This window comes from Carcharodon carcharias, chromosome 13 (assembly GCF_017639515.1).
Source record: "Carcharodon carcharias isolate sCarCar2 chromosome 13, sCarCar2.pri, whole genome shotgun sequence".
Classification (NCBI taxonomy): Eukaryota; Metazoa; Chordata; class Chondrichthyes; order Lamniformes; family Lamnidae; genus Carcharodon; species Carcharodon carcharias.
Genome location: NC_054479.1, coordinates 141,611,475 through 141,621,795, shown reverse-complemented (window position 1 = coordinate 141,621,795; position 10,321 = coordinate 141,611,475). Strand labels below are relative to the sequence as shown.

The following is a 10,321-nucleotide window of genomic DNA, read 5'->3' as shown; positions in this document are numbered from 1 at the left end:
TATCATTGATTCTCATAAAAAAAATCCATCTGGTTCACTAATGTCCCCTTTAAGGAAGGAAATCAGCCATTCTTACCCGGTCTGGCCTACATGTGACTTCAGACTCACAGCAATGTGGCAAACCCTGAAATGGCCTAGCAGGCCACTCAGTTCAAGGGCAATTAGGGATGGACAGTAAGTGCTGGCCTTGTCGGGATCACCCACATCCCATGGCAACATATCATTAATTACATTGTCAAGGTCCAATATCAATCATCTTGTTGTACGACAATTACATTGTTAAGACTATTGCATTGTTAAAACGGGTGATGGGCATTGCGCTCACCCATAAATGGGTACAACTGTGACGCTTCAGGGTGGAAGGGACTGGGAGCCTTGTCACTCTGTTGAACTGGCTGATGAATAAAAACAAAAAAACTGTGGATGCTGGAAATCCAAAACAAAAACAAAAACAGAATTACCTGGAAAAACTCAGCAGGTCTGGCAGCATCGGCGGAGAAGAAAAGAATTGACATTTCGAGTCCTCATGACCCTTTTTTTTTGTTTTTGTTTTTGTTTTGGCTGATGAATAAACCTGCATGAGGTAAAATACCAGCTTCCGACTCATTCATCCCTTATATACATTTATTGGAGTTTACAGTGCAGCCCTGTGATGTCCTATCCAAGCAGGCTCATAACATTCTGAAAGGGTTTAACAGGATAGATGCTGAGAAAATATTTCCTCTGGTTGGGGAATGTAGAAAATGGACCATAGTCTCCAAATAACAGGTCAGCCCTTTAGGACTAAAACGAAGAGGAATTTCATCACTCAGAGGAATTGCTAAGCTTTGGAATTCTCCACCTCAGATGTTCAGTGATTGAGTATATTTAAGACAGAGGTCAACAGATTGTTGGATACCAAGTGAATCGAAGGATATGGGGATAGATCGGGGAGGTGGAGATGAGGTAGAAGATCATCCAGAATCTTACTGAATGGAGGAGCAGGTTTGAAGGGCTGAATGGCCACGACAGCTCCTATTTTTTAATTTCTTATGTTCTTTCCTTCACATCTGAGCCAAGCCTGAGAGATTGGAGGGGCTATTTTTGGGGCTTTACAGCAACGTCCAATTCTGCCTTTAGCTGACAGCCATGAAGGCCATATCTTCCCAAGGTGTGGCGCTTGACATCAGTCAGGTGCAGTAACAGGGTCAGCATCCTGGCCCTCCCACCTGGCAGTGCTGTGGTTTTGCCAACACCACACAGACTGCAGCAGTTCAAGGAGGCTGCTCACCGCCACCTTCTCAAGGGCAACTAGGGGTGGGGAACAAAATGCTGACCCAGCCAGTGACGTCCATATCCTGTGAAAATAATTTTAAAGAAGCAAACAAAACTTGAGCAGTGGTCGTTGGTCTCCCTGATTTAACCTATCGCACAGAACTCCCTGTCCTAACGAAGATGAACTCACCTCATTACTGACTGGGGTGGCAAAACCAGGATTCTTCAAGTGAGCGGCATTGTGAAATCATACATAGCTGCTTCTACAGTGTCAATCAGAAACTGTCGCCCTACATCTCTTTCCATGTCTATTTTACTTCAGAAACTGCAATGCATTGAATTTATGATGTTCTTATCATTATTGTGTGGGAGTAAAGAATCTACAGTATGTTGCAGTGGGTTACTGCTGTGCTAATGTACCTCAGTGTGGACTGTAGGACAGAGAGTGTTTTGCTTTTCCTGATTTGAATGCTAGTTTGTGCAGTGCGTGACAATCTGCAGATAAGGAAGTAATAAAGAGATTAATTCAAAATGAAACACTCGCACCACAATGCAATATTTGTTTGCTGTGAATTTTTTTTTACAGACATGAGCTACATGCCCCCAATGGGCATCTCGTGGAAGACGGAGAGTTTGCTTTAAAAAAACACGAGTGTGGCGGAGGAGTCAGATCTGGAGCTATTAACACGGGGAGGGCACGCTGCAGAGGCACCACGGTTTGGAGCCTGCTCTGACCTAGTCGATGGGCCAGAATGTCCCTGTCCCACCAGCAGCGGGAAGCTCGGTGGGCGGGAGAGCTTCATTTGGTGTGAGGGCGGCCGGGAATAGGTGGGAGGGATAGTGCAGGCTGTCCGGGTGCCCTCTAAGTATGGCACCCGGGCCTTTGACCCCATGAGGTAACGATGGGCGCGGTGACTTTCTGCCTGCCCCTGCCGGGAGAATCGGTGAGCTCCTCGCAGATGTTTTTGTGTGAACCGAACAGCGCAAGATCGTGTGTGGTCAGCAATCCAGCCCCACAACGGGAATCACTTTCGCTTCCGCGCCACCACCAAACGTAGACTCCAGAGGGAAAATTCCGGCCGATGTCTCTGGTCAGATGTGTTAATATGCAGCCTCCAATACTGGCTGGAAATCTGTGTGTGATAAAAAATACTTGTACAAGAATTTCAGCTGCAAAGCTCAGGGGGAAGTTACCCGTGAAAAGAGCTTAAATATGTACAGTCTTAGATATGTACAGTCTTAAATATGTACAGTCTTAGATATGTACAGTCTTAGATATGTACAGTCTTAGATTTCTACAGTCTTAGATTTGTACAGTCTTAAATATGTACAGTCTTAGATATGTACAGTCTTAGATATGTACAGTCTTAGATTTCTAGTCTTAGATTTGTACAGTCTTAAATATGTACAGTCTTAGATATGTACAGTCTTAGATATGTACAGTCTTAGATATGTATAGTCTTAGATTTCTACAGTCTTAGATTTCTACAGTCTTAGATTTGTACAGTCTTAAATATGTACAGTCTTAGATATGTACAGTCTTAAATATGTACAGTCTTAGATTTGTACAGTCTTAAATATGTAGTCTTAGATTTATACAGACTTAGCTATGTACAGTCTTAGATATGTACAGTCTTAGAATTGTACAGTCTTAAATATGTACAGCCTTAGATATGCACAATCTTAGGTTTCTACAGTCTTAAATATGTACAGCCTTAAATATGTACACTCCTAGAATTGTACAGTCTTAAATATGTACAGTCTTATATATGTACAGCCTTAGACTTGTACAGTCTTAGACTTGTACAGTCTTAAATATGTGTAGTCTTAGATATGTGTAGTCTTACATTTGTACTGTCTTAGATATGTACAGCATTAGATTTGTACAGTCTTAGATTTGTACAATCTTAAATATGTATAGTCTTAAGTGTGTGTAGTCTTAGATTTGTACTATTTTAAATATGTACAGCATTAGATTTGTACAGTCTTAGATTTGTACAGCCTTAAATATGTACACTCATAGAATTGTACAGTCTTAAGTATGTACAGTCTTAAATATGTACAGTCTTAGATATGTACAGCCTTAGACTTGTACAGTCTTAGATTTGTGTAGACTTAAATATGTATAGTCTTAGATTTGTACAGTCTTAGATTTGTACAGCCCTTGATTTGTATTGTCTGAGATATGTACAGTCTTAGGGGAAAGTTACCTGTGAAAGGGACTTTAATATATACAGTCTTAACATTGTTTCTATTGCAAAGGCTTTACAGATAAAATTTACCCGCACAACACTTAAAGCTGCATTATCCCATGGACACTTTCGCCTACCACCCCCACTGTCCCCGTGCACTGTCCCCGTGCAGCTTAACAGGCTGAGATTTCATCATTCTATTTCACTTGTTCATGGGCTTCACTCACTGCCCGATAAATACGGTGGAGTAAGTTATTCCCCACATCGGGTACAACACATCTCCACAACCTGTTCCCAGGTCAGAATTTGTTGATTGAGTAAATTCTGCCAAACCACCTGCTTCTACCCCAACCCTCAGAACAGCACCTGCAGCAGCTTCAGAGTACACCTGTCCCACATGCACCATCTGTTATCTTTCTACATTAAGATACCAATTTAATATCTCACTAAGGGGCAGTTTGGTGCCAAGGGGCCTTGCTCTTGGGAATACCTTTCTAGTTTTTGGAAGGTTATTTTAAAGGCTGCTAAATCCTGATAGATTTTAAATGTACAGTGATGTGTGTGAGGGGTTCGGCCAATTGGACAGAAACACAGAGGGACCTCAGTCTGATTTGTCAAAAAAAATTTGTAATCCAATGACTCAAACTCATCCACAGTGTCTCCTTTTGTTTTGCTTTTAAAACTCAGCAATAAACTTGACCTAAAACCGAGGACTTTTACCCCATTTGTGTTAGAGAGTTGAGCCACCTCTGGAGAGAGCTATGACCATGGGCCAGCACTGTACTCAGAATGAGGTGAAGCATCTGCTGCCTCCAAAGATGAGAGACATCACTTCACAGGTGGTTTATCTCTCTCCCACCTAATCCACCTGAGCTGTTCAACTGCATTAGGAATCACCAGCCCTCTGATCTGTTAGAGAAACATAAATAGGAACAGGAGAAGGCCATTCAGCCCCTCCAGCCTGCTCCGCCATTCAATATGCTCATGGCTGATCCTCTATCTCAACACCACACACCCGCTCTCTCCCCACACCCCTTGACGCCTTTAGTGTCTAGAAATCTATTTCCTTCTTAAATATATTCAGTGACTTGGCCTCCACAGTCTTCTGTGGTAGAGAATTCCACAGGTTCACCACCCTCTGAGTGAAGATATTTCTCCTCATCTCAGTCCTAAATGGTCTACCCCATATCCTGAGGCTGTGACCCCTGGTTCTAGACACCCCCCAGCCATAGGAAACATCATCCCTGCATCCAGTCTGTTCAGCCCTGTCAGAATTTTATACGTTTCAATGAGATCCTCTCTCATTCTTCTAAACTCCAGTGAATACAGGCCTAGTCGGCGCAATCTCTCCTCATATTACAATCCTGCCATCCCAGGAATCAGTCTGGTGAACCTTCACTGCACTCCCTCTACGGTAGGTATATCCTTTCTTAGGTAAGGAGACCAAAACTGCGCACACTACTCCAGGTGTGGCCTCACCAAGGCCCTGTACAGCTGCAGTAAGACCTCCTTGCTCCTTTGGGGAAGATTGTACACTGACCTGCGGAATCGTGCATGTTACATGATGGAGAGGTGTGGGGACTGCTAGTTGTATAAATAAGGTCAAGTGTCTACAAGTGAGGGTGACACTCATTGTGCACATATTAAGAGACATACTGGTGGTGGGTGTAGGGTTAGAAGTTATATAATTTGTAACATCCCACTTTGTGAATAAATCTAAAACTGAGTAAACATTGACTTCTGGTCTCTTTCTTCACCAACCGGCTAGGAGAATTTTAATGTGGTGGCAGAGAATGATTGTCTAAAGGTGAAGTTTGGAAACTTAAGAAATGTTCTTAAGGACAGAAGGTTACAATCAGAGTAGCCTTTGTGAAGATTGGCTGTAGAGCACAGTGAGTTCTAATAGTGGGACACCATTCACTCAACAAAAGGTGCAAGTGAAGGAAAGATTAAGGATTGATCCTGCTAGCATGAAGCAAATGTTAGAGAGAAAAGGAAATCTCCAAGATCAAACCCCCCAATCAACAACACAAAATCAGATGATCTGGCCATTGCTGTTTATGGGAGCTTGCTGTGCACAAATTGGCTGCTGAGTTTCCTGTGTCGGAACAGTGACTATATTCCATTGTCTGTAAAATGGGAACTTCCAGCGGTTGTGAAAGTCGCTATATAAATGCAAGCCTTTTTATTTTCCCCCTTAAAACTGAACTACTTGAGCCAGCGTCGGGTCACCGATCTTAATATTTCCTTCTGTGTCAGATTTTGTCTGCTCACACTCCTGAGGAGCTTTTTGGGTTCTATTCTATGAAAGGCACCATATAAATAAATAGCCCTGCTATTTATGCCCTGTTAGCCTTTCCACCCCACCCCCCCCTAGAGCTATACCTTGAGTGCCCTACCATCCATTCTTAATTAGCACATTCGTTTAGATAATATCACCACCTTCAACACCTTTGTGTTCTTTTGTTCTTTTGTCTGTGACATCTTTTGATGATCTGCTTCTATCACTGCTTGCTTGTCCCTACAACCACCCCCCCAACTTCTCTCCCCCCACCCCACCTTAAACCAGCTTATATTTCACCCAAATCCTTATATTCACCCAGTTCTGTCGAAAGGTCATGAGGACTCGAAATGTCGACTCTTTTCTTCTCCGCTGATGCTGCCAGACCTGCTGAGTTTTTCCAGGTAATTCTGTTTCTGTTTTGGATTTCCGGCATCCGCAGTTTTTTTTTTGTTCTTATCACCCATATAAATAAATGTGAGTTATCCTGATGGTACAGGTCTGCAAAAGGGGAGGATTTGAGCCTGACAAGTGCACCGCTTAAATAGAAAAAAGGTGAGCTTGTGTGAGCAGCAGCAGCAGGTGGTGGTGGTGGTGGGTGGTGGAGGGAGGAACACAGCTTTAAGTGTAGAGAAGTGACCCTCTAACACCAAGGAAACAAACTTGTGCCCCTCCCATGGGGTGCGTGCTTTGTACAATATCTGCGTGGCTCGGGGGGGGTGGGGGGGGGGGGGGGGGGCGGGGTGGAAACCACACATGTGTGTGAACTCAGAGGCATCGGAACAGGGTGAGTGACGTATGGGGTTGGGATAAAACTGCTGGAGCTTATGAAAACCCTTTCATCACATCCAGACAATAGTGCGAAGTAAGCACCTTCCAGACATCCTTCTGTGACCTAATAGCAGCCGTTTGGATGATAGCATTCCCCCCCCCACCCCCCGCCCACCCACCCCCCTGTGTTGAAGGCACTGCCTAAAGGACGGGAATCATTTGTCAGTGGAGCGTACAGCAAACATTAGCTCCAGGCATATTGCACACAGACACAGACACAGAGAGAGAGAGAGACAGAGGAAGACTCCACCAGGAGCTGTGTGCACTGCTGTTCTGGTTCAAGTTAGGCAGGTTGATATGGAAGAAATCACACTGCAGTTGGCGTGGCCCTTTTTTACGTGGGATGCCTAAAAGCTAAAAGGAGACGGCCAGGGAGAGGGGGATGTTATGAGGGCTAACGCAAAAATGGAAGGTCTACTATCTCCAATGCGTACGAAGGTAGGTGAATTAAAAGAGAGAGAGAGACGGCTGCAGCCACTCGCTTAACCTTGCAAGGAAAGGTACAGGCATGTTAGCAGAAACTGCTGGAGCTTTTGTCTTTCCAGAAATTGCTCTCAGTCTCTCTGTCTCTCTCTCTTTCTCTCTTTATCTGTTGCAGTGTCGCTTTTTAAGCAGAATGTTATTGTGGAGAGAGTGTGCTGAGAGAATATTGTCGGTCTGTGAATAGAAGTGGGAGGTTTTCTAAATGAGGAACGCCAGCTCAATAGACAGCCATGTTTACACTTGCTTTTCATTTAAAGCTGTGAATAGCCTCACAGAAATGCCTGTTACTGATCAGATGGGAAACTGCCAGAACAGTGCAGCCGCACTCATTTCTACTGGTTATGAGACACTGAACTGGGGAGGCGGGGAGGGGGGGGGGGCAGAGAGAGAAAGGTAAGCAGGAACCTTAAAGGAATTAATCACCAATGCTGACAGAGAATGGCCTGGTTATGATCCTTTCGGAAAGTGGGGCAAGAGAGGGAGTGAGACTTGAGTTTCGTGGAACAATCTGTGTTGTGTCAAGATTCTCTTAGAAGAAATACATTCAAACTGGAAGCTGAGGCAGAGAGGAAAGGACCTAGAGTAGTGATTATCTTTCTGTTAACACATTTCTATCAAGCAGTAGAGAGATAGTAACACATCCAGACAGTAACTGCTCAGTGTCCTGAAAATTGTCTCCTGAAGATTTAATTTCTCTTACACTGCTGAGGTGCTTCTAAGGTAAGTTATTTTTTTTAAAGCAGTGGTTTTATTCATTGCCAACCCTTTGGGAATGAAGTCTTGTAGTCTCCTGTGCAGAATGCTGAAAGCTCATTGATTCAGGGATGGGGTTAAAAGAAAAAATGTAACTTGGAAAAGACACTCAGACATAAAACACACATATAAACAGCCACACACACGCACATATAAACAGCCACACACACACACACACATATAAACAGCCACACACACACATATAAACAGCCACACACACACACACACACACACACACAAAATAAGTAAACACTGTCCCCAGGAACAAACATTCTGGCTAACTGTGCTGGTACCAGAAAACACTTTTAAATTGCGCAGCCATGTTGAAACAATTGTAATTCCTGTGTTGGCTTGTGAGTATTTTGATAATATGCAGATGGATTGGAGGCAAACTCTGTTTGTGTGAAGAAAAAACTGGGGATTTTGACAGCAGATCTCTGAATGATTAATGTACTGTGCGGGGCACCTGGTGACTTCCTTTAGTGAGGGTTGTTACTGAACAGCTACTGTTCCACAGCAGAACGTTTAAACAGTGAATTGTGCAGTTATATCGTAACGGGTTTAGACAGCTTATTGTGCAAATAAGGGGAAACCGTATGGAAATAATGTTTTTTTTACCTGTCAGAAACACTCTTGTTAATACGCACACCGGAGCAGCAATTAAAAAGCCACGGTCTGTTCTCAGAATGAGTAATAAACTGCAGGTCTGTGTGATTACCAGAATCTCTGTACTTGGTGAAATGCTCACGACATAACCTCAATGAAATACTATAGACGAGACCAGGCCAGCCTAAATCGAGCACTTAAAAACTAGACAGAAATATCAGTGCATTGCAAGAGCATCTCCCTTGGCCGTTGATAAAGTTAAAATTAACCCTTTGTTTGTCAGTGGGACCCGGTTTCTCAATGTAAATGTAATTTTCTGCTGTGCATTGTAGAAGTGGAATGAATTCGGTACTTTTCATGTATTTGATTATAGTACCTACTAAATAATTGCAACGAGGTTGTTGTTAACACTTATTTGTTCTGGAGTCTAAAGGGGAGGGGTTGAAAATTTCCTTTGTTTTAGCTGTAGACAAATCATAAAGTGGTCTGTAAAGAGCTAGTGCGCGTTTACAATTTCCCTACACTTAGCTCATTGCTGAGGTTTATTATCCAGCTGCAGTGTGTGGTTCTGCCACAGCCGATGTCAGTTCAATGCTTCTTAAACCTGAAGGTTTTGGAAAATCCAGAAGCCAAATTGAAACCATTTGAGGGAACATTCACATTTTGCTAAAAGCAAAGCACTGCAGAGGCTGGAAATCTGAAACAAAAACAGAAAACGCCAGAAAAACTCAGTGTCCCTCTGACTGTTCTCTTAGCCCCTGATCAGTGTCCCCCTGCCTGTTCTCTTAGCCCCTGATCAGTGTCCCTCTGCCTGTTCCCTTAGCCCCTGATCAGTGTCCCTCTGCCTGTTCCCTTAGCCCCTGATCAGTGTCCCTCTGCCTGTTCTCTTAGCCTCTGATCACTGTCCCTCTGCCTGTTCCCTTAGACCCCGATCAGTGTCCCTCTGCCTGTTCTCTTAGCCCCTGATCAGTGTCCCTCTGCCTGTTCTCTTAGCCCCTGATCAGTGTCCCCCTGCCTGTTCTCTTAGCCCCGATCAGTGTCCCTCTGACTGTCCCCTCAGCCCCTGATCAGTGTCCCTCTGCCTGTTCTCTTAGCCCCTGATCAGTGTCCCCCTGCCTGTTCCCTTAGCCCCTGATCAGTGTCCCTCTGCCTGTTCTCTTAGCCCCTGATCAGTGTCCCTCTGACTGTCCCCTCAGCCCCTGATCAGTCCCTCTGCCTGTTCCCTTAGCCCCTGATCAGTGTCCCTCTGCCTGTTCTCTTAGCCCCTGATCAGTGTCCCTCTGCCTGTTCCCTTAGCCCCTGATCAGTGTCCCTCTGCCTGTTCTCTTAGCCCCTGATCAGTGTCCCTCTGCCTGTTCCCTTAGCCCCTGATCAGTGTCCCTCTGACTGTTCCCTTAGCCCCTGATCAGTGTCCCTCTGCCTGTTCTCTTAGCCCCTGATCAGTGTCCCTCTGACTGTTCCCTTAGCCCCTGATCAGTGTCCCTCTGACTGTTCCCTTAGCCCCTGATCAGTGTCCCTCTAACTGTTCTCTTAGCCCCTGATCAGTGTCCCTCTGCCTGTTCTCTTAGCCCCTGATCAGTGTCCCTCTGCCTGTTCCCTTAGCCCCTGATCAGTGTCCCTCTGCCTGTTCTCTTAGCCCCTGATCAGTGTCCCTCTGACTGTTCTCTTAGCCCCTGATCAGTGTCCCTCTGCCTGTTCTCTTAGCCCTTGATCAGTGTCCCTCTGCCTGTTCCCTTAGCCCCTGATCAGTGTCCCTCTGCCTGTTCTCTTAGCCCCTGATCAGTGTCCCTCTGACTGTTCCCTTAGCCCCTGATCAGTGTCCCTCTGACTGTCCCCTCAGCCCCTGATCAGTGTCCCTCTGCCTGTTCTCTTAGCCCCTGATCAGTGTCCCTCTGCCTGTTCTCTTAGCCCCTGATCAGTG

General features: G+C 44.9%; 1 protein-coding gene across 1 annotated transcript in view; it reads left to right on the top strand.

The window, feature by feature from the left end:
• The first annotated feature begins 6,798 nt into the window (after positions 1 to 6,798).
• Positions 6,799 to 10,321, top strand: part of frmd4a (FERM domain containing 4A) — a 559,644-nt gene continuing 556,121 nt past the window's right edge. Inside the window, exon 1 of the mRNA XM_041203005.1 lies at positions 6,799 to 6,996. Coding sequence (XP_041058939.1) covers positions 6,946 to 6,996 — 51 coding nt within the window. The 5' untranslated portion in view covers positions 6,799 to 6,945. The remainder of the gene's footprint in view (positions 6,997 to 10,321) is intronic.